Here is a 25,635-nt window from a genome sequence, read left to right on the forward strand (position 1 = left end):
AAAAATTAATGCACTACTCCTTAGCAGGTCAGGGTATTCATCAAATTAATTTCCTTTCAAAAGAATTAATTAAAAAAAAATTAAATTAGAGAAAGTAATTACTTTCAACTTAGAAAAAAGTGTTTTCTTGCGAGTTTTTAAAATTCCTTGATATAGACACTTTGAATGGATTCCCTGTGAAAATAAAGCAGCACCACATAATAGTGTTCCACGGCAATCCAACAGTTCCAAACACACAGAAAAATGTTAGGCATGTTATTATTTGCTTATTTTTAATAACTTTACTGAGTCAAAATAGTATTTCATTTTAATCTGTCTGAAAAGCAGGAATAAACCAATATTTCAGATCATGACAGTCATTTTGTCTGGGACATTTCAAGCACTATTTACAGGGAAACACCTGCCCCAAAAAATCTCTTTCTACTGTTTGATAGTATCTGAGTTATTTCATGTATTAATTTGTAACAAGCAATTACTAATAAACATTATTTAGTATTATAAAAGTCATCAGTCATTGGAGCCATTGGAGCAATTAGTCCAAGTACTAATTTCTGCTCTCACCAAAGTCAATTGGATTTTCACCTCGCACAGTGTAACGGGCGTTCCTTAATTATTATCTCGTATAAAGTACTGCTATGCACAAAAATGAAAGCAATCCAATTATTTCTTTTTCTTGCTTTAATTATTCCTTGAGAAAGTAAACATACAAATAAGAAAACAACAACATACAGCCATTCAAGTTTGTGGAGATCTTCAAAGACACCAGGCTTCAAACTGGTCAACTTGTTGTTACTCAGGTATCTGAAACAAGACCAACAAAAGATAAACAAATGGAACGATTAATTAGCATCAGATGCATGAAAATGAGTTTTAAGATTTTTCCTTCATAATTTATCAGAATACTGCTATTTTTTTTTCATAGTTATCATTTTTATTATGGTAATTTTCATGTCCTTTTTTGAGAACAAGGCAGGACTCTGTGGTGAGGACTTTCGGAACAATTATGTTGAACATTTTGTCTCATCTATAAGAAAAGACAGCAAGCTAAATATTTTCAGTGTCATATTTTAGGCCCTTTCCAGTTTTCTTCTGTGGAGTGATTCATACCATGAATGTTCCCAGGATCCCATTCAGTCTCAGCTAAGGACATTTGTCAAACGTAGATACCAGAATAATGGAAAAAGAAAGTCTGAGAAACGAAGGGGAGGGCGGGGTGTACTATAAATGGTCTGGGAAGGTAATAACAGCAGTTATAATAACAGATAATCAACCACACTCATGTAATGGAAAAAGAAGAGGTGCAACATTTTAAAAAAATTCCTTTTAAAAACACTGCAGAAACAAAAATATGAACTGAACAACACAATTTATATGTAATCTCTTTCACTGAGCATTTTCCTTAAAAGTTAGAAGCATCTTTCAACAAACTGCTGCAAAATAAAGAAAATAGCGTTCTTTTCATTACCAATACTGGTTACTTCAGTTTGCTTCTGTAAACCAAAATACAACATTAAAGAGTTTTGATTCATCACAAGCTCTTGCTTTTGTTTTATTCCTTTTTCATTCCTTCTGACTTTATCCAGGTAACTACCATACTGTCTCCTTCTTCCATTCTGCAGATTTGGGGAACAGGAGTGAAGCATGGAGCCCACTTGTATTTTCAAAGTATTGTCCTGTCAGATAAACTTGCACAGATAGCTCTTATCTATCTTTGCTTTCTCAATCCAATCATTGAGTTAAAGATTTGGACCATTTTGCAACTTCCTAAGACTGGATCAAATAAGAGTGAGACGTCCATAGTGACTCTCAGAGCTCTTCCCATTGCTCTTTACTTCAGTATTCCAAAAGCAATACTTACAGTTTTGTCAAGTTGTATAAACCTTTGAAAGCACGTTTAGATACAGCTCTGATTTTGTTATTCTGAAGATACCTAAGAAGATACAACAACAACAACAATTAATTCTCTAAGCATGCAAAGTCAAAGCAAGCATAAATAACCAATTAAAATCTGCCAGCTGAACTGAATGCATGTGTGGTACTTGAAAAGAAGCTGTCAAACTTGTCACATCTTAAATTTGACAATACCCATTTCACAGCTATAGTTGCGAAGACCGCAAAGGTGTTTTAAAGGAAATACCCACCCCCTCCCAGCAGCATTACAAAATTCATTCAAAGAGATGCTTGGTTTGTCTGAGATGAACAACACAGTGGTTGTACGCGACCTCCTGTTTTAGGTCCTAACCTTGCAGTTCTCACCTGTGTGGCCTGATCTGAATGTTTAGCCAGAACATTTTTTTTTTTTTGCATGGCAAATGTCAAATTAACATGTGTTTTTGAATTTTCTGTTTATAGTACCAGAGAATTTTCAAAATGCTGCATTTTTAAGATAATACAATAAAAACGTAAAACCAATCTTACTAATTTTCTGTAAACTAAAGAATAGTAATATTTTTCTTCTGTTTATCTACTTTGATGAAATAAGGAGTTCAAAAATATTATCATCTGCAAACACCAAATCCTTTTCAAATAATTTTAAAGCATTGTAGTGTTATTCACCGAGTAATATTTAAATATAAAACCTTTTAATTAAATTACAGTTAATAAAGCACCCAGGTGCATTCCTGTTAAAAAGCAATAAGAAATCTAATATTGCCTTTTACAAAATTGTGTCAAACACTGCTCAAGAGCTTTCTGAAAATGTACAGTTATCGATCAGAAATATGTGAAATTAATATTAGAAAACAAATGGTTTGTACAGATAGACATGGATGTATTTCTTTTAATGAAAACCTATGTTTCAAGACGTTAAGGTAATAATGGCACTTAACTTTGTGGACACAAGATGGTGCTGCAGTACAGCACAGTTTCCATAAAAGTTACACTCCAGTAAGTTTTCTAGGAATGTTAAGTGCCTTGAATTGGTGACATAGGAGCCCTGCCCTAGAGTTTTGCATTTAATTCTTAATTTCATTAATTCTATATAAAGCAAACTTGGCTATGATCTTTGAACAACATATATATTACACATCATAAAACATAACGCAGTATTATATCGCCCTAACACTTTGACTAGTTGGGGCATTATCAAATTGGTACCAGACATAATTAGGAATAAAACTAAGTGCCATGTGAGTGAACTTCCCATGACAATGGGAAGTTTGAGTTTCCAAACTTTTGTTTTGCAGAATAAATGGATTAAGTTACTTTAATTTCTTTTGGCATGTTACTGTTCATTATAAATATAACTTCCTTCAGACACGATGAAAGTTTAGCATTTTTCTGGTACAAAATAGTCAATATAAAAAAATTAAATTTGCAGAAATTATGGTTTTGCAAAAAGAGAGATGTCAAATCAAGCTATTTGAGCCAAACAGGTTACACAATTAGATGAGCTACTGAAGAGTAAGACAAAACAGAATTTTGAGTATAAACTGAGGGTTGTCATTTAGATGTTAAGTTCTGTGTGTGTGCATGTGAGAGGGAAAGGACGAATATTTAAGGCACTAAATAGATAATTTAAGTTGAAACACTCCCTTACAGATTTTTAAGGTCTTGATATTTCTTGAAAATGTCAGCAGAAAGTTTCCTTAGCAGATTCCTCTGAAGAGACCTGTAGGAATGAATGCACAGCGTAAAACTACTCTCCCAGCTTCCTACAGTGCTACCACTTCTGTTATTCAGTAAGAGTTGCTTTCACACTGCCAAATAATAAAAGCAACATGAAATCATCTGAATATGCACCTCTGTTTGTCTGAATATTTTTATTTATTTAAGCAGTAAGCCAAATACATTATCATCCGAAAATATTCTTCCATGTCCCCAGAGCAAATGACAAAATAATAGTTAAATTTAAGAGTCAAAAAGATTTGAGTATAGACCAAATCACAGTTTTATTTCAAACCTCAAATGCATATAGAGTTTATTTCCCAGTGCATGTGTCCCTATGTCCCCATCTCCATTGCGCACTGACTCAAGTGTCCTGTCAAGAACAAAAATCGTTCAGGGCATGGTTGGATTAGAAGAGAGTCCGTCCTAAAAGCCAGCTGAACCGACTCACTGCTTCTTCTAAAGCTAGAACTCGGGCATTCTTTTTGAAGACTTTGTTGACCCTGAGCCAACAGCTAGTTTAAATATATATTTGACATTCCACATCAATCTTCGTTATGAAGTATTGTGGTATTCGAACACAGACCCAACAAGGAGAACCTCAGCCACACACGAGCACAAACTGGTACCGAACAGAAAGATCCGTACCCCTGCTCTACGGAGAAGATCCTCAGGTAAGGACACGTGATGCTGCCTTCTGCTCATCACACAGAAAATGGCCCTCAAATGGTCATGTGCAAACTAAGTGCAATATCAACCATTCCCTGATCTCTTCAAAAAGTTTGGCTTAAACATATGTATTTGTATGATGAACCGGCCCAGATTAAATCCTTTTAAATAGCGGTGTATTCAGGGGCATCAAATGAGAACTAGAAAGGTTTGCTCCAGCAGGTAGTTCCACTGAGTTCAAGGTTATTGGCTTTATCGGCAGGAATATAGACTAAGACTATTGGTAGGATCATAGAATAACAAAAAGGTCCTAAATATTGTGCCTTAAAAGGAAACATTTCTTTTGAAGATTTTAGATTTCCTCAAACTCTTGCTAGTTCAAGTCACTGTTACAAACATGAAATGATTACTTCACACTGAGTTTTTTAGTTCCTTTTCTCTCCTTTTATGCAGGGAAAAATCTGTACTTAAAACATTAAAGGACGTATCAACAGGAGACACTATAGAATCATAGAATCATAGAATCATAGAATCATACAGGTTGGAAAAGACCTCTAAGATCATCGTGTCCAACCGTCAACCCAACACCACCATGCCCACTACACCATGTCCCTAAGGGCCTCATCTACACGTCTTTTAAATACCTCCAGGGATGGTGACTCCACCACTTCCCTGGGCAGCCTGTTCCAAGGCCTGACCACTCTTTCAGTAAAGAAATTTTTCCTAATGTTCAATCTAAACCTCCCTTGGCACAACTTGAGGCCATTTCCTCTTGTCCTATGCTTTCGCAAGCACCAGCTGAGCCAACCGGTCATAATTATAAGGCTGTAGTTGTGAAAAGCTTGTAGGATTCATAGTCAAGCCTGAACAGAGCAAGAGACCACTTTTCTGCTCTACTTACATTATGGTTATGTTTGAAGAGACTGATGGGACAGCATGCAACTTGGCAGCATCGCAGAAGATCTCCAGCCCTTGGCAGGTACACTCTGCTGGCACAGCTCCAGCCACTGCGTGGAAACAAGAATGTGGTTGTGGCACGTTGGATGGGTGGTGTGATGGGGTGGGGAGGAAAGAAATATGGTGTAAAAGAACAGTGAGCACAAAGACAAACAGAAATTAAGACACACGTTTTAATGTAATTGATTTAGACCTGGGAAGCCCCTATCAATAAATATAAAGGGACACAAAAAATTATGTTACCTCTTGATCTCTGTGAAAGAGCTTGTAAAAGCTCTTGAGCTTTAGGCTTGATATACAGGAATCTGGCCTGGTAGCGGTTTTTCAGATTTTTTGTGGCCCTTTTTTAGATGATTCAGTTCTCTTACATGTACTAGAATAAGCACAATTCTGTCCAGGTGAAAATGGGATGAAAATGGATCAGGAAGTCTTTGCTCCCTTTCCCCACCCCGTCTCTGTGCTTTAAGTTAGTGCTCATAGTAGACAGCAGAGTCAGAAAATCTGTACAAAGGGAAGAATGCCCACAGCAGTGGAAGGGGTTTGCAAGAATCATGTGATGTACGAAGAAGTGAATTTGGAGGAACGCTGCCTTCATTTGACTCCAAAAGACGTGTGTTTCGTGGTCTTTCCAGCTGTATTAATATATTCAGATATATGTTTATATTGCCCTCCTAATTGGCATGTTTGACACTTCTCTTACAGAAAATGAATCACTCTTAACGGAACTGAAATTAGCTTCAATGTGTTTGTTCATCCGAGACATTCTGTTTTACTATAAATGAAACTGCACTATATTTCTTTTTCTGATAAGCATATTTGCTATGCATTTCTTTCTAGGAATCATCAGTAATAAATCACACAAATAATAACTGTAATTACTTACAGCACTCAGGTGTCTTTGTCTGAATTGCATACAGAGATTTAAGTTTATTGTATTTGTCCTTTGTATAATGTTTATCAAATTGCAGAGACCATCCATTGTTGTCTTCTAATAAAAAAACACAAATTGAAGACACATTAGAATAGAAACTTAGTTGCATCAATTTTTTTCCCTCAGTTTTTATCTCAATAACTCTCAATGATTTTTTCAGAAATATAGACTATTAGATGACCTTATCTTTATACAGCTGCCTAATCACAGGTATGTATGGAAATTATGAGTTGCATAGTAGGAACAGTTTATTATACCTTCAACAACAACATTTTCTGTGACAGTTGCACCAAAAAAGTATGGTCTTTCACTTTGAACTTTTTATTCATGTAGGAGTCTGAAAATGAGAGGCAATCATGTTTTCCTACCTCCTTAAATGTGTGGGTTGGTCACTTTGTCCAGGAAAGCTCAAAAGATTAGTACAACTCTGACTACTTCTTTCAGAGGGCTGTCTCACACTATTACAGCCTATTTCTTTCCTGAAAATCTAGATGAAGGCCAAATGAACACTGCTTTTCAAGAGAATGGGTAACGTGGTGTAAGATATTCAAGTTATTATGTTTAAGTTAAGCTTAATATGCATCTTCTTAAACAAAGCATTATTCCATATGTTTGGTCACTGTGCATAGATGTACTGGATCAGACTGGATTATGGCCATAAAGGCAAAAATTGAAGAGCAGATCTTTCAGTTCCTTCCCACAAATGGGGATTTCCATATACAGTGGTGCTGGAAATAACTACAGACCTGTTTCTTGGAAGTCTGTTGCATATCTGTATTGTATATTTGTATTGTATATCTGTTGTACATTTGTAAATTAACTGATCAGGTAACCAATTCCAAAATAAGGCACGAATACACACCACCAAAGAAAAGAAAAGAAAAGAAAACAAAACTTACCTTTGCAAGCTGTGATCCAATTTTAGTTTTATTAATTTGAGCCTGACCTCTCTTCAGCTTTGACAACACCCACCTCCTTTTAGTTTAAAGCATCTTATGTAATGAATATGCGCCAGCAGCAGAAATGCTCCTTAGGATGGCACTCGCTAGCTGGTGAGCCAAAGCATCAGTGATAACAGAAAGCATTACTTTGTAACGATACCTACTGTCAAACAACATTTATATGAGAACTCTGAGGATGGCTCTGCTTTCCTAGTTATTACAGTCTTAGTTTCGCTTTTATGATATGGTAGCACCGGTCTTCCCCTGCCCCTTTCACATGGTAATAGTTTAGTTATACTTAAACACCATTCCTCATGGACATTTCTCTATAAACTTTCATATTCAACTAAGCATTACTACTGTATTTATTGGCTTCAAAATAGGCAGGGAGAAATAAAATGTATTTACTTCTTTGCAACTTTTCCCATTCTGAAGTGGCATCTCCTTTCTCATGTCACATTACAACTCCATTGTTTTCTCAGCTAGGCAGGGGAATTACCTTGACAGCATCTCCTGAAGCCTGCCTACGGAGTGTCAGCAGATGGAGCTGTTCCGAGAGCTGCCTGCCTCTTCGCTGCCTAAGCTGAAAAGATGTACTATATATGCTGATTAATACATGTCATGAAAGATTAAGTAACTTCAGGCAAACTATCTTTTATCTAGTTACTCGTTTGTCAAGCATAAATTGAAAAGATAAAAGATTCAAAGCAAACCAAAATCTCTGTCTTCAGGAATTTCTCCATTAAGAGAAAAGACAGACTTGAAAAGTGCCTTCTTCACTTGAAAATTGATGTGAATTAATTTATGCCCTGCGAGAATGCCAGCTTCCCACCCAGAGAAGGCATTCAAGCACGTTTTACTAACTTCCTCAAGAGCACCTGGTATGCTCTGATCCATTAGATCCATGCCAGGTTAGATCATTAAGCTGGTATTGAGAAGCAGCCTAATGCATTTTGGACAAACTGAAAGGTGTTGGCAAACCTGCAGAAATCTTGCTCCTGCCTGTTTTAAATGCTCAGCAGAAGTTCAGTTTTAGGACCAGCTCACAAAAATGCAACATGGAATCCGTAACTGATGAAGTGATGAGAACAGAACCTTTGCCAAGCGGTGAGTGCCTTATAAACCTACTGCCCTGGAGTTAGGGCTGTAATGAGGTTTCCCCTATCACTATTTCTGAATACTTAACTGGAGCACATCCATTGACTTTCTTTTGCAAGGCTGGACCCAGCAACTGGGACCTGAAGAACTAGTGGGAATACAATGTATTCAGAGGAGGTGAGATTTAAGAAGAAGGGAATCTTTCATTGAGGATTTTTAAACAGAAATTTGTAAAGATGTGTTAAAAATGAGATTATTCTGGGAGTATAATCATACCAAATAAATATTTTGCGGTCAGTGATAGTCTCAAAATATTTTTGGACTTTTTAATTCATAATTACATTCACAGAAAGTTTTGAACAACTAACCACTTATCTGCAGATTCTGAATATATAGTTAAAAGTCATAAATTCTAATCCTCCTGTAAGCCAACGAACATATAAAATATCATTTTTCTGCATTGCCCTGCTTCTGACACTAAAGAGTGGATAGATGAGATTTTATTCCACCTTTTAGTATTTTTAAAGTGCTTTGCCATATGACAAAACGTGTACAAGAGGTGACCATCACTGCAGTTCGCATCTGCAGAGAAAAAGCATGAGCAGTGCTCCCTAATGGGAACGAGGGAGCTCTTCACTGCGAAGGGGAAGTTCAACAGCGTTTTCAAGGAAGTTGAGAGGCAGCTGTGTATTTTTGGGTGGTCATAAAAGAGAAGGGGAAAAAAAGCACAGAGAAGGGAGAAGATGGATTATTTTGTACTGGAAGCATTCCAGTTGTCTGGAGTTTCTGGTCAGTTCATTTGAAATAACAGCCTTTTCTCATGGCATTGACTTTCCTGCCTTCTACTAGAAATACAAAGGCATATCTGAATATAAGAGAACAAGTTATGCAAAGTTTTCTGACCTTCAGAAATGTTTGCTTTGGGCCAAGTTTTGTGCCCAAGCCTGGGACAGTCTTTATTTTATATAAACTGTTTTGTCAAACCCCAGAAGAATGTATTGTGCAAATAACTATATTCAGTACAACCGTTCGGTGAAGCGCTCAACACCAGAACTGTAAATCACTTTGTGATCATTTAGAGTTTATATGGTAGGTTTGTGACCTGTTTACCTCTGTCGAGACGAGGTTCTCCAAACACTTTAAGAAATGACTAGTAATAGTACTGGTCCCAAATCTATCATTTGGGGGAGTACAGCTCAGATGAGAAATTACTTTTTCCCGAGCCAGTTCTAAAACAGATTATGTTGGCTGCACTCTGTAAAAATGAGATCTGAGAAAACAAGGCATCAGCAAATCTTCCCCTACGTGGCATAAGCGAAATAAGTAATTGTAAACTGGACTTATCTGACTACTGATTAATACACTGTTCCTTGCTAAAAGTTGTCAATTAGCATTTCTGATGGGAAAGAGAATGAGAAAGAGTGACAAACTGACAGATCTGAATAATCTGTTCAGTGACAGATCCAAGCAAATATCAGCTTTACTCAATTAAAGATACATCTCTTATTTAGGTTGGAGCTTGTGAAAAGGACGTTATCTATACAACTTTACCCTTCTCTTGGCCATGTCTTCATGGGTTATTATGCAGAGAAATGCTATCAGTTAAATGCATAAGCACTCTAAAGAGACACTGTGTCAGCCTTTGATTTCACCTTTGTTGTGGGTGGTCATAACCTGTGGACATATTGCTTTTTGCCAGTTGTTCAAATATACTTTCTCTTGCTGTAAGAAATGACTTCAGGCTTTTCACAAAGATATGTTTTAACACAACAAGGAAAACCTGTATCCTCCAGGCAAGAAGCAATTCCTTTTAAAACGTTTACAGATGAAGGAACATAATTCTTTTCTACAGTGTTGGGGCATACTGATACAGCCTAATAACTTACAGTAAGACCAAAACCACACTGAGATTTTAGAAAAAGGAGTGTTGCAGTGCCTGGAGGATTCAACTCTGGGAGTGAATTTCACAGCCCCAATTTAGATACCCAAGTGGAAAAAATGAAGAACCTATAAACTGGACACCTACCAGTCAAGGCAAAGGCAATTTACCCCACACCAAGCTGTGTGTCATTGCACATCGACTGCTGCCTGTACCTGTTGATTACTTTAAATGTAGCTTGCCTACTTATACGTGACAATGCAATCACAGAAAACCAGACAGGAATTAAATCAATTCAAATAACTTTTACACTTCTCCGTATGAGCTAGATTAATCCAGTGCAACTTTTAAGAAAATAGGCAGGCTCAAGTTTCCAAAAGATAAATATCTTCTCAATATTGTAACTTTATTCCTGTGAAACACTTGCATAGCGGAGTTTTCCAGTTTATATAACCATACTTTTAATCTATATAGATTAATCTGAATTTCTATTCTGTTTTTCTCAAAGCATTTACAATTTTTGAAATAAATGTGACAGAATAAATTAAAATAAGCTAATAGCATGAACACAGCTATAAAACCTTGAGTTGCTTGAAAGATCCCTTAGCAGTAAGCCACTACAGTGGAGACCAAAAGAGACAAAGTCTAGTGAAATGTAGAAGTTCCTCTTACTTATCAACAATATTTAAACGCAATTGATTAAAAGCCTCCAGAACTTCAGCAAAACTATTCCATTTGTGGATTTTTGCACATCAGTGTAAAACGGATTATTTCAGTGCCATATACTGTGGATCAATGGCAATGACAGTGAGAATAAAATTTGGCCATATACAAAAAATTTCCACGTGAAGCTTGAAAATCTGATATATTGCCAAATATTTTGAGCATGCTGCTGACTTCCAAGTGTTTTCTTTTTGCTTCATAAACAGAATTTACTATCTAGGTGTCTCATACATTTAAATGTCACATTTTAAGTATGATGGAAAAAAATGCCATGCCAGGAAAAGATGAGATCAACCGTAACATTATTCATTATTGGTATTAATTTGAAATATAAAGTCATCAACCTCTTCTGCAATGTGCTGAGGCAAAAATGGGAAACTCGGACTCTCTGAAATTTCTCATCCCTTATGAGCAATCTTGTGATATTAAAACATATATCTTTTGTATTGACGTTTTGAAACATCCCATAGAAATTTAGATTACTGCTATGGAAATCTAGAAGATGATTTAATGAATCTACAGAACAGCAATAATTCTCTGTAAGTTTATAGACCTTCGAAGAAACACATATGAAAACAGCATGACATCTATATAGATTGTTATTACTTTCATTCTGTTGAATTTTATAGGCCCTTTTAAAAAAGAGGTAGTATGTTACAACTTATTTAATAAGGCAAGCCAGACACCCAATGACTGCATGGCACACAGTAACAGATGAGACCTGTGCTTTTAGAGGTAAATAGGGGCAAGACTTCAAACAGCCGCTCCCTGCCCCAGTTCTTTTGGAAACCTCTGTCTGTGATTTCCAGCCTATGAGCTAGACAGAGCTTAATGAACATCTGTAAGTGAACTTTACATCTGGGGAGCTGAATGCTGCCTTTTGTTCGGAGACCTCTTAGGCCTGGGAGGAACACAATGGTACATACATTTAGCCAGTGAAGAACTCCTCCGGAGAGTCAGAAACATCTTAAATTAAATCTGCATGCCTGTTCTTGCTTCACTGGACTGGAAAAATGTGGCTATGACACTGTAATTAAAAAACAAATGCAGACACACTACAACCATTGCCTAACTGCCAAAAAACCAGTTTTGCAGAACTATCAGCAAAATTGTCCAGAAGCCAAATTGCTAAACAGTGAGGAAACTTGTGCTCTCAAAATAGCTCAGGCTACTTTGTTCCATTAACTACTACATAATTAAAGACCCTGCTTGTGAAAAAAAGATAAAGTGAAACGCTCTAGCGTGGTGTTCTTTCCATTCCCCTTTTATTATTGCTAGTAAGTAGAGTGGTAGTTAAATACATAACAGTAGTCACTGGTTTTTTAATGCCCCACTCACGGTGCAACAATCCAGTCTGCAGAGGTGCAAGTGATTAGGCCCAATGCATGTGATTTTGAAATTCATAAGAATTCTGACACGTTGGCATTTTTAACAATTCTTATGCTAAAATACTTTTTATTCTAAACATGACTTATACCTGTGTTATTTGCACATAACCATTTCCTCTAGAGATTTGCTAGTAATAAATGAAGAACCTATTTCAACAACCAGTTCTGAGATGAAGCATAAGAACTATTCAGTAGTGTGAAACGACAGCAACCCTAATTTTAAACAAAGCGTGAACCATATCTACTCAATTCCCAATTAAATTTAAGAAAAGAAGAATTAAGGCATTTATTTATGAGAGTTATATATCACAGATTGCATGGGAAGATAGTGTATTTTATATCTCCTGTTTCTGTGCAGGACATCACAACCTAGATTTCTTCATCTCATCTAGAGAAAAAAAAAAAAAAATCACTGCTAGCACAGTGCTTCCAAACAGACTTATCCAGTACTGTTTAGGAAGGCTAGCACATGAGTCACAAACATTGTTTTTTTGAAACATCTGAGCTTTTCGTTAGTTTCCTAATTTAGGTAAGTTATGATTCTTTGCTCACTGAAGACAGTGGGAGCTTTTTCATTGATTTTAGTGGAGTCAGTCCAGGTGAGTTCTCACCAGGCTCCGCCTTGCTTCATAAGACATGTTGTAGTCAAAAGCCCAGGTGCTGTGACTGAAGATTTTATAGCCATCTTATTGTTTGCATTTTAAATTAGAACAGAACATCATAAATCCAGTAACTACATAGATTTTGACTGCATGTTTGGGTACTATCAAACCCTAATGGAAGTTAGGAAAAACATTTAAATCTGAAAGCAAGGCTATTCATAAAGAAATGAGTGCACCTGTACTTTACATCCAAGGGATTTTCAGAACCTGTAACTACAGGATGCAGACACATAGTGCTAAATAAATCAGAAACAAAGCAGTAGGGCTTAATCTTAGACTTCAAGACATATCATAAAAAATACTTTCAAATTGGCCAGGTAGGATGTAAAGTCCAGAGTTTCCCAGGGAAGGAGAAAAGCTCAGTACCTTTTGAGATTTGATTATGTTTCTATATTTCTCCATTTACAACTTTGTAGCAAACTAAATTCAAGAGCTGATGGGTGGTTTTGGAACAAGAGACCTTAAGTAAGCTACACAGCAATTTACCTGGAGACTTCTCCCCAAGAATTGGCATCCTATTAGCATTACAGCTAATTTACAGTTGCGATGAACAAATCATGCTGACTATCCAGCAGAATGGCTGGAATATTAGGGTCAATTGCAACAAAGATCTTAGAAGATCACACAGAAAAAACAAATAGCCTCTCAGTGATTTAAAATTTAACTGCACTGAGAATTTTTGCAGCCCTTTGTAATTAGCATGACACGACTACAAAATGATAACTGAGCCAATGATGTATCTGGAAGAGATAATTACACAGAAGTTGTTAGACTGATAACATTACACTTTTATCACTGCATGTAAGTAGGAAAATTTTATTCAGAGAAAGCTGACTCTTATCTAAGACAAAAGTTTGCTCATTCAGCCCTCTAAGTTGATGGCATATCAGAGAAGTTTAAAAAAGAAAATATAAAGTGTTTATGTGTAAGTTTTAAAATGTAAATACTTAATTAGGGAGCAGATTAAGGATTTTTTTTTTCTAAAGCTACTCAGAGAGTTGGTATTTTGAAAAAAAAAAAAAATCCATAGGTGATTACTGGCAATGTTACTTGTCTTCTGTCCAAATTTGTAGACTATACTTATGTTATGACTTAACTTTACATATTTTTTGGCAATTTGTCACATCTGCCAGAATTTGTTCATCGAAACAAACATGCACTTCAAGATAATAAAACATGTGAACTCAGTGAAAAGCTACAACACAAATACTGTTGTTCTGTTATTTTTGTTTTGCATTGATCAATTGTTGTTTTTATCTACTGTTGTTAGTTTTAATTTTGTTGTTTTTTTTTTTTATCATTAAGCTTCACTGTCAAAGCAGAGATTCCAAAATCCTCTTTCCATGAATAGGTACTTGGGAATTCATACTTGGCAGTTTTACTATGCCATTGGGCTTCAAAGAGCTTTGCCTAGAGATTGTTTAGAATACATTAACATTAAAGTTGCAGCAGTAATGTCTTCTATGTAAGAAATACTCTTGTTTTAGGAACAATTCCCATGTCAACACTGCCATAGCATTAGGTGAGCAGAATTTGTGATTATGCCTAGTATTTATCCTTCCTGCTCAGGTTTAAAGAAGCAATGAAGTAAACAAATGTTCTAACCTTCCATCTATAAACATCAACTAGCTACAGAATCAAATGTTACAACTGCAAGTAAACAGGAAAAGCTCTTCCCTGGAAAATTAGGCTGAAGCCATTATGTTTGAAATCAAATGTAGTCTCAGTAGGACAAACCACTATCAAACTTGCTGTGCTTTGCCAAATTGAGCTTTAATCAAGCTTGGGCACAGAAGGATGCCAGAATTGCTAAGTCTTTTTTTCCACACATTTTGGGTTTTGCTAACAGATACAAAAATAACTCCAAGTGAAACATGATACAGGCTAAACTGTTTAAAAATGCATTCGGTTTTTTTAAGAACTTGGTGCTTCAGAAAGGATAAGCACAGGGCAGAACAGCAGAGAAAAATTTACTGCCATACTCCAGCCTAAAAAAGGAAAGTCCTCAAAACCATAAGCTTTTGTGACAAATTACGAAACTTTAAATAAATCATTTTTATTTAAAAATATCATATTCATCACAAATTTGCAGAGACACCCACTTCTACTTGATGGGCTATGTTTTCAAGTTCAAAAGGTAAGATTGTATTTTCCATGCACATTTAAGGTTATCTAGTGATAGTTCAAAAAGAGCCTCCCATCACTTCGGACATGGTAAATTGCTTTTGTTTCCTTCTGTTATAATACTGGTTTGTACATAAGATATATGCGAGTCTTCACTACAACATTTTTCTGTAGGCTTAAGATATTGCTTTATCACTACTGAAGAAATCGTTAGTAAAGCAGTTGCTTTACCTAGCTGTGTTTGAGATACATACATTAAAAAAAAGAAAAAAGTATTTCTGAATTCCTTTGAGGGTCTACACCAATTTTTTCCCTCCCCACACTTGTTGGGTTGAATGTTGTAGACTGGCCACCTCAAAGCTCTTACTCAAATTTATGCAAGATGAAAGTGTGCAAGAATTTAAACTGAGCTACTTCATTGCAGTACCTTGTGGATAAGATTAAAGTTTCCAATGGTACTGCACGAATACTACACTGGAATGATTTAATTTTGAATTTTTTTCTGTAACCAGGAGCAATGACTTCAACAGAAAACTAGTTGGAAATTTAAAAAATGGGTGCAAAGAACCAGATATAACTGCTGGCATAAGGCAGGCATACTGAAGTGGTCCTGGGAAACTGCAGCAAAAAAAAAAAAAAACAAACGGATAATTTCTGTGTCTTGGGAGCTAATCAATGAGGCTTTCTTTCTTGGATTTTAAGCCAGATGAATGGTCACAAAACAGAGCTACCTTGCAAAGATCCCCACACTTACTACAGTGTAGGGGCATTGCAGAAAAACTCATCAGGACATTCCATATTCTCAGGGAAGGAAGCAACTCTTCCTTTATTTGAACAACAATGTCTGATTGCAACACCAGTTTTTGAGAAAACATTACTGCTGAATATGACCTTAATGCGTTATACATGACGTATTTCTAAATGAGAATATGGGGTCAAGATATGAGAAAAACACTAATAGCATAGGTTTTCCAGTAAGTCAATACAATGACTCCTCATCTTTTGTACTTTAGGCTTTCAGAAATAGAGGCTAACTCATTCTTGAATTACTATACCCAGAAGAGGATTCAATATCGCAGCAGAATTGTCTTGCAGGTTATACTGTCTTGTATACCCCATTAGGAAACTGTGTATATCCTGATTGCCATTGCATTAAGCTGTACACTTTCAGCAAGTCCTTGCACAATAGACTTCCTGGTACTATACAGAAATGAAACATAGATAAACCAACTGTTTACAGTGCTTGGACTTCTTAAACGTAAGAGGGCACCACCATCAGCAATTTATGCCACTATAGGGCAAGATAATTATAGAAGAAGAATAGAACAAGAGCCAATTTTGTTCAGGGTTTTGATTACTGGCAATGGAAAGTATAGTTATGGAATCAGTAAATGACATAAAAATAGAAAAAGCTGCAGGTCCATTAGATGAGATTAGAATTAAAAGTGACTTTCATATGGAGTAAGACACTGAAATTTGATAGGTATAAGATACTGCACATAGGTACAAAAATCAGCTTCACAGATATACAATGAGAACAACTATTTTCAAAACCTCATTGACTTTGCTGAGAACGTTTGTGAAAAATACCTTTACCATGTTTTGTTCGAATTTTCTTTCGGTAAATTTCTTTCGGTATACATAGCTTGGAAGTTTCACTTAATATTTTAATTCTTTCCCCCCATCCCCCAGCTCTGCCTGTCCCAGCCAGGCACGCTGCCATCAAACAGTTTACCTGCTTGGCTCTGGGGAGCATCTGGCTGCCCTTCATGGCTACAGGCAAGCTACTAAGAATAGGAAGTCTAGTTTCCCCACCTGCCATGGATCAGCAGCTCTGGAGAGTAGCTCTAAACTATCCAGGCTGTGAATAAGCTGACAATACCAGTAAATAAAACGTGCTAGGGCCCATTTTCTCTCCCTGCGGTCATAGCTCACAACCAAATGGCTAAGCTCTCTTCTCACAAAGTATAGGGAGGCTTGTCCCGGCCTATCCCAGGTCTGTGCCACCCTCTGAGCTGAGTCCAGGCACTGCGTGAGAGATGCTGCTCAGCACAGACTAAAACTGTGCCAGGGCCATGCTCACAAATAAGCAGCATGGACAGGTGAGTGCCAGTGCAAAGCCCATGCCCTGGTCCTACTCAGCTTGCAGCAGGGGTAAAACCTACGAACCAAGTCAAGTTCACGGCTACCATCCGGTGGGGCCAGGAGTGACCAGGATCAGAAGAGCGGGCAGCAGTGACCTGAAATGTGTATTCCCTGAAATTTTGACATTTTCAAACCCCAAAGCTTTGTAGCAGTGCAGCTTGCACAGCACACTGTTGTGTGTGTCACAGTCACGGTTTTTCTCCCTAATTAGGACATAAATGATTTCTGAAAAACCTTGAAAATTCTTCTAAATTATGATTCCCAGCCAGCTTTAAAAGTCACATTAAGCTTTATATAAACTCTGTTAGCGCATACATCTACCTCTCCTCAGCAGAGATCTTTGCTAGATGATGTACGTCCATTTGTACACATGAAAATGACACATGCAAACAAGTTCAAAGATGGGATAAAATTGGATAAACTGATGCCACGCACAAACAAAAATGTGGTCCATCCTTCTTTCCTAGCAAATGGCTTGTTGAGTGGCTTTATCAGCTAAACCAAAGACCTACTGTATCCTCTGCAAAACATTTAACTTTCCTATTCCTAACACTCTGCAGCTCTCTATTTCGTGTGAGCACTGCATGGGTTTCAGTGACTGCAGGTGCTAGACACAAAGAAAAGTCTCAACCACGTACCACAGTTGTCTTCATCGGCCCGATTCCCGCAGTCATCCTCACCATTACAGTGAAGTTGTTGGGGCAAACACTTTGTGATATTGCCACACGGAAAGTAGCCCAGGGGGCACGTGACCCCAACTCCAGAAACATAATCTTCCACAGACTCACGGATGACTAAATAGAAACAGACAGAATATGCTTACTTTAAGATGTGCTCTTAATGTTTAAAGATCTTTGAGATTATGCTTTTATAAAAACTCATTTGCATTTGAATGTGAATATCAAGCGAAAAATACATATTAGTTCATTGGACATGCAATTACAATGTGAATATCAAGTGAAAAATACATATTAGTTCATTGGACATGCAATTACAATAGTATATCAAGTACTTGTTAGCTTGTCAAAAAACATTTATATGGTCAGCTAATTGAAATTTGCTTTAATATAAAGTAACCAGGTAATTCCTCCACACGCATCTTAGTAATAAGATGGGAACGCTAATCATACAAGACAAATGACCTAAAACCACTATTTAAAAGGGTTGTCCTGCTTTGTGCTAGAAATTAATTTATTATAGCAATATACCAGATAAGATATGCAGATATGGATTATATTAATTTGTGCTGAAATTTTAGACCCAGATAGATAAGTCCTTTTATACAAAGTCAGAATTATATGTTTTTAAATGTATTCTAATTTTAAAGTAATTACTAGATGTAAACTGATCAAGAATCAAAGAACAAGGAAAGTAAGATCAAATCTGTGATGTGGTTTTGCTGAAGAATGAGTAAGACGACATAATGGTGCCATTATGAATCCTTTGGAAGAGTTGTCAGCCTGGTCCAAAAAATTTGGAGATATTGTTCAGAATCTATCAGTCTGAAGTTTAGATACACAGATGCTGTTCTGCTAAGCCCATATTTTATAGGAAGTAATTTCACAGAATACAGGGACTTCATTCAAGCAGTGCTGAGGGGAAGGGTAGAGGGATGCTGATGAGGGACAGCCAGGGCAGCTGGAGGACTCTGCCTGTTCTACTCTACTCTGTTCCTCACTTCTCTGTACCTCAGCAGCTCCAATTACGCACATTTGCAGATGCGTGATGCCTTACCAGTCCCTCCAGCGCACCTGAGGGACAAATTCTGCCACCACCTTTTTTTCCAGGGTAAGCGCAATTGATCTACTGCTTTTGTAATGGATTGCAGGGTGCCAACTCAAATTTCTTGTTGTACAAGATCAACTTCTTCCCAGGAGCATACTGTGGAGAGGGTTTTAAATTACTCTAGAATGAAATTTGTTCAGTCTCCAATATATCAGAAATGGAGAAAAGCGTCATCAGCACAGAACACTACCTAGTGCTCTTTGCACTCCCAAAGCTTCAGTAAGCCTACCTAGTGAAGTACCATTCTGCAAGGGCTTGCTAATTTAATTTTTGAAGTACTTTCAAAAAGGAATATCACTTCCTCATTATAGTTAGCATTTGACTTAGTGGGTGTTGTCACAAAAAAAAAAAAAAGGACAAAAATTCCAATACAAATTATACTTTAAGTTTTATTGCTGTCTTACAGCACTTGAAATACTCTATACAAACTTCATTAACAGTAATGCGATGCTTGTTCAGATAGTAAATTGCCACTTCTGAAACATGCAACTATTTTTCGAGGCTATTTTCATAAGACAAAGTATAAACCTTTTACATAACTTTCTCAGATTAAAAGAATATGTTATTACACAACATCTGATTTTTGTCCTCATTTTTCTCCTCGACTAAGGAAATCACCTGAAATTGAATCAAGTGCTTCAGATTCATAAGAAATCTATTCTTATGAACTTTCACATGTTAAACCCTTGACAATGTTTACAACTATGGAAAATTAAAATGTAGGAGCAGTATCTAGAGGAAATTGAGATAAATAGTCTGTTATTCCCATATGCACAGAATTATCTTTGCTGTCAGAAGCATCCTGCATAGAAAGTAATATATTCCAGCTAACAATCACCTTATCATTTCGAAAAGTTGATTTGCTTTTATTCACAACTGTATAACCTATGCAATTGCCTGAAGAGACTTTTACCTTAGTTCCTTATCCCTCTTATGTATAGGCACCAAAAATAAGACTATATTCTAATCCCAGGGTGAATTCACACTTGCATATTGTCCATAAACCTCTCTGCTGTTCTGTGCTCATATTCAGAACATTATCTTTAACTTGTTCTGCCCAAAAACAAGCAGCAAAAAAATTTTATGCAGGCATAGTGGTAAGCAAACAGAATATGTGTAGTACTTAGTGTCTAAAGTCTCTTGCTGCAAAAAAGATAGAAGTCACAGGCAACTCAGGCTCCCTTCAGTGCAGTTATCTGTCACAATCTGAGTAACTACCAAAACACCTGGTAAAAGACAACAATATGGAAAAAATAAACATAAATGAAAAAAAACCCAAAACACCAAACAACCCCTCACATTTTGTCAAGCCTTTTACCCTACACACTGGAGATGTATTCAGACTGAGCTGAACTTCGTGCTTAAAGAAGCTGATCTCCATGCAGTTTAAATTTCAAATGATGGCATTTATCTTCTCAAGTACCATTCAATGGATTTTCATATATTTTCCAGAAATTATTATTAATTAGTCAAAGAGTATTAATCCCTGAACTAATTAATGAATTTACTGTTGCAGTTTAGAAATCATTCTTTGTGAAAGAATATATAATCCTTCATTGTGTTTAAAGTTTTGAATTCTCTGTAAATTTATAGCCGTGATGATATCTATTCTGAATCTCTGCATTACTCATTTTGGGCTATGTCGGATTATCCTGGCATGTAAATATCTGCCTGGGAAAGAAGATAACAAGGCATCAACACTTACCAACTTCATCCTAGTTGAATCGTTGAAAGCACTGGTCTTTGTCCATTGACTTGTTAACATCACTTTGTTTATGCAAAAAAAGACAGAAGTTTGGACTCTGCAGATTGCAGGAGATTTATGAATGGAAAACCCCCCAACCCTCTGAGGAAATATTTGGCAAAGCTGACGAAGGTAGACAGAAGATAAGACAGTAAAATCCATTGTAAAATGCTAAATAATATTCAAAGAATTCTCTTTCGGTTTAAGGAAATTAAAACAGTGTCTTTTATGTGAGGAAAATGGATAAAGATAGCACTACAACAGCAGCAACAAAAAACTATGTTTCTTATTTTGCAAATATAAACTTTGGTGACACTGGAGTTTATCATGTCCAGATAATGATCTGTCATGCTATCTTTGTGATGCAGTATTAAAGGTGTTGACCTTTCTACCTGTTATTGATTTTCCACTATGAAAAATTCAACCACCCTTCTAATATCTTGTTCCATTGTCCCTTTTTTTAGCAGCTAAACCTCTGGATTGAATAGCTCTAAAAAATATTGATTAATGATTATTTTGTCATGTCATGTCACTGGCTGTTTCGTGTTGGTGTTAAATCAGGAAAAAGAAATATGTTATATGTACTCCTTTTATTAATCCATAGGTTAGTCTCTGTTCCATATGTGTATCAAGCTTCAAAGGCACCTCTATTGTTTTATAGGTTCTCATTCACAGCTCATCCAGGGTAGAATATCTCTGCTTTGCTTCTTACTACCAAACTAGCATTGTAAAAGCGTGAGACCCCCTATAACACAAAAGAAGTACCATCAGCAAACTATATAAACAATCAACTTGAACCCTAATATGGCTTGATTAATATGAAGTATTTGGTTTTATAATGAGTAAGCTTGGGCCAATATTGTTATCTTACACAGTCTTCAGAAAAAACCGATGTCCTTCAGAGATATGGCAAACGTAGTCTTATAGATAAAGGAAGACTAAAAATTTTTAAACTGTGTATAAAGAATTTAGCTACAAAAGTAGAAACTAGAGAAAAGATGGAACTCAGGACAGATTTGTTTAGGTCTCAATTATGAAGATGAAAAGTATAAATCTGTGACAGACTTGATTATGTCAGAAGGTTTGCTTTTACAGAATACTCCAATTTAAAAAAAAAAATCTCTTCTTTTTGTATTCGTCATACAGAAAATGATCTCCTGCTTTCCGGTGACATAAAGATAATTTCACACATTTCAGCTACATTGTACTAGCAAATTTTTTTTTTCTCATAATAATCAGAGTAAATATTAAAATATTTGCAATGTTTCTAGAACCAATAGAAAAGAAATAGGTGAACCGGTGTCAGTACAAATGGCAAAAACACAAAGAAGCATCTTTCTGATGTTTGCTGTCTCAATACAGAATTATGTTCTACCCAGTAGTGCGTGCTCATGACTTTGCAAATTAAATACTTCTGACTATCATGTACTTAGGGTCTCCCTCCGTCCCCCAATTCTCAAACTGTCAAAAAGAAAACAACAATTCATGTCCTACACCTTTTAAGCTTGTCCAGATCTGCTGCTTTGAGACACTTGCTAAGGCAGACATCTGTGATCTTTCCTCTAGCTTGAAGAAAGTGGATAACCCTTTTTCTGCTAGTCTTTAAAATATAAGACTAATTTACCATTGCTTTCCTTTTTTAAAGGAATAAGCAAGAGTTGGGTTGTCATCTAGTATAAAATGGCAAGGATCTTTCTTCTGTTGCATGCATGCAGAATCACTGGGGAAAGAACATGACAGCCCTCTTTAAGCTCTCATAAAATGAAATCAAAAGAGGGAATGCATTTGGGAAAGCCAAGAACAAGATATTCCCAGGAGAACATAGCTTTCCTTCCAACTAAATTGATTCATGAAGCTCACTGTTTTTGTGCATTCTTTGAAAAATGGCACAAAGTTTTGAAAACAGAGATTGGGTCACAAATGCTGTTTGAGAAATCAAATAAGGAACACGTGCACTAGAAGAACACAAACTTAACACAATTCATTGTAGCTTCCATAAAACAAGTGAATATGACTCCATAATGAGAACAATACTGGGCTGATTAGACCGAGTCATAAGCAATTAAACTAATCGAAGCAGCACTACTCATTGCGTGGTACTTGCTAGTCACACCAGTCTCAACTGTATTGCATATAGGTTCGAATAAGGGCATATTATAATATCAGGAAAATATTTTTGTATTTTCAAAAATGTGAATCGCATGAAGACACATTGTCATGAGTCCAAAATGACTCTCAAATTCCATCAGCCAAATAAGCTAACATGTTTTTCTTCACTTTGAGTAAGTTATCAGTTTAAAAGTACTGGGGCTGAGGAAATCCAACTGTTTTTAAAAAGGAGTCCTTAGATGACAAGGACCAAGGAATGGTCATGGTACTGAAGAATCCACCCTCAAGTTATGGAGGAAAGTTATTTTACCTACAAAAGCCCAAGTTTTTCAAAGAGACCATTGCAAACTTATCAAATGATGGGATTTTTCCCACACTCCCACAACTTATTTTAGTTGCTAGACACGGTGGGAAATGGGCTAGAGCAAGAGAAGACTGAAAATATTAATTTTAAATTAATGTTTTGAAACAGAATGTTTTCTTCAACTAAAACAGAAAGAGTAAACAAAGAAAACATTAAAGCTGAAATCGATTTTGCCTGTCATTTCTGTGCTAGCCTGAATACTTCAAGATGACAGTCGATTAAAAAAATTCCTCTTTTGCTGAAAGATATTCGAAGGGCATGTGAACTGGCTTTGAAAAACCTTTAGCGTAATATAGAGGGGGAGACCTCTTAGGCCTGTAACCTTTATTTTCAAAGACAAATCATCAGAACAAGGCTATAAAACAAGCTTATAACCATGAATTCCTTTTAAGTTAAAAGATGGTTAATAAATGATTTGCAAAGAATAATAGTGATAAGTGGTTGACCAACTCTGATCAGAAGCATTTGAATCGCCAAATGGCAGGAAAAAAAAAGAAGGTATGACATCTTAATAAGATCTTATTTTTTTAAAGTAATTTGTTGTCTTAATTTGTCCATTACAATAATATCTAGAAGTGAATGATATTTAGTTCAGTCCTACGTTCATTTTCCTGGTTTTGTTCTGAATTATTCAGCTTCTTCCTGCTAAATAAGGGAATTTTTGTAGCAATTTATGATAGAGACTAGGATAAAGTTAGTCCAGTGTATTTCAGGATAGAAATACGAAGTTAACTTTTGCATGTTTTATTTAACCTATTACAGCTTTATCAGTGGGAATGCATTTTTTTTTCAGCATGTAATTTTATAAAGACTCTCCTAAACCCAATACTTTTTTTAGGAAAAGCTTTATAGTGATTTGAATATGTATTGGGAATCCCATATTATTAAAATTATTTTTATTAACATTTAAAAACTATCCATAAATGAAAATAGATTCTAGTTACATACAAGAATAAAACCCAGTTTATTCACTTAAACTTTAGTGCTGTTAATGTACACATTTGGAGTAACCCCTTAGGCAAAACTTGTAGACCAAAACAGACCTTGCTCTAGTGGTGATAGATACTTTAGCATTAATCCTTGCGGCAAAGCATCAGTGACTTAAAAGATTTAAACAGCTGTACAGGATCCCCACAGGAGTATAATTAAACTGTTATCACTACATTGCCTTTTCTGTAATTTGCTCCTCTCCTCCTTTGCTGATTGTTCAGCCCTGGTGCCTATAGCATTTTTAAAATATCTGTATAGCATATTCATCGTGTCTGTAATTTTAGATTTTATTGGGTCCAAGTGACACAGTAGCATTTATTCAGGATGCCAAATGGTTGCAACAGCTTCATTTCTAAAACACTTGCAATTTTTTATATTTTGGCTGTTGCTCTTGCAACCAGAAATACATTTTCAGTTTTATTGCATTACATTTATCTTTAGTAGACTATATTAGATGTCATTCTAGGAATATGTAGTACTTGAACTACACACATAAGTTTATGACTGACTATATAAAATGTTTGCTTTCATTAAACACAACATAGCGCAAAAGATTTTAGCACAAAAGATGCATATATTATGACTGCCTATATTGCATGGCAGTCTGGTCATTATCTTGGATTTTAATGTCACATAGTACCTTTATGTCTTGCTGTGGCTTTCACAATTTCAGAAGCATTTTCCAAAGCAGAAAATTTTTACTATCTTTTGAAAATATAGACTCCAATCTCATAACAACATTACTGAAGTTAGTTATCAGTTATGCCACAGATAATTCAGTCTAATTAATTCAGCTATAGTTCTGGAAGATCCTCTTTGTATACCTGCCAGATAAATCCACTCCAGGGCCAAAAACTGCCAGTAGCATAACTCAGGCTGGTCACGAAGAATCAAAAGATTCTGATGCACAGAAAGAGCTGAAAGAGATAATATTATTTGAAAAAGCCCCAATATGTAATATAATGAATTTTATCCAGAACCTCAAATTTTGTAGAGCGTTCCCAGAGGATGAGGGTTCAGCACAATGTCTAACAAAGACACAAATTAAAGAGCAGAGCCAAACCTTTCTGTCACTACTCTTCCCCTTTTCTTCCTCTCCCCAAATACACAGAATTTAAATGATATCTGACTATTATTTCTGTTTAGAAATAAGTTCTCTCTCCATATTCTGCCATAATTTCCAATAGAAAATACATTAAGGTAGGATTTCCTTTGCCCTAGTGTTGTTTTGCATTGACATAACTCCTTCGATTTCACTAATTTCTTGTTTGCAGCAGTGCAATATCAAGTCTAAACCTGGACACATGAAACACTAGGGTTTTGTTTGGGTGGCATTAAATAAAGAATAAAAATGAAGGCACCAATGTAACGTGTTAAATACAGAAAGGCAATGGTTAGCCACCAAAATCAAGCAGAACTCCCCTCCCAGGAGCTGATTCTTCCTCACAACCACTGAGGAGTGCGTGCACTTGGGCTGGCTCTCTGAGCCATAAAGATAAAAGAAATCCATTTCAAATAAT

At 36.1% G+C, this 25,635-nt stretch overlaps 1 protein-coding gene across 1 annotated transcript in view; it reads right to left on the minus strand.

Annotated features, from left to right (window-relative positions):
* The window catches only part of RXFP1 (relaxin family peptide receptor 1), a 46,229-nt gene that overhangs the window by 16,177 nt on the left and 4,417 nt on the right, over window positions 1–25,635 (minus strand). Inside the window, exons 2-7 of the mRNA XM_075150142.1 lie at window positions 17,762–17,917; window positions 6,116–6,220; window positions 5,177–5,282; window positions 3,539–3,610; window positions 1,859–1,930; window positions 730–801 (exon numbers count right to left, since the gene is read on the minus strand). Coding sequence (XP_075006243.1) covers window positions 730–801; window positions 1,859–1,930; window positions 3,539–3,610; window positions 5,177–5,282; window positions 6,116–6,220; window positions 17,762–17,917 — 583 coding nt within the window. The remainder of the gene's footprint in view (window positions 1–729; window positions 802–1,858; window positions 1,931–3,538; window positions 3,611–5,176; window positions 5,283–6,115; window positions 6,221–17,761; window positions 17,918–25,635) is intronic.

Source organism: Calonectris borealis, chromosome 4 (genome assembly GCF_964195595.1).
Source record: "Calonectris borealis chromosome 4, bCalBor7.hap1.2, whole genome shotgun sequence".
Classification (NCBI taxonomy): domain Eukaryota; kingdom Metazoa; phylum Chordata; class Aves; order Procellariiformes; family Procellariidae; genus Calonectris; species Calonectris borealis.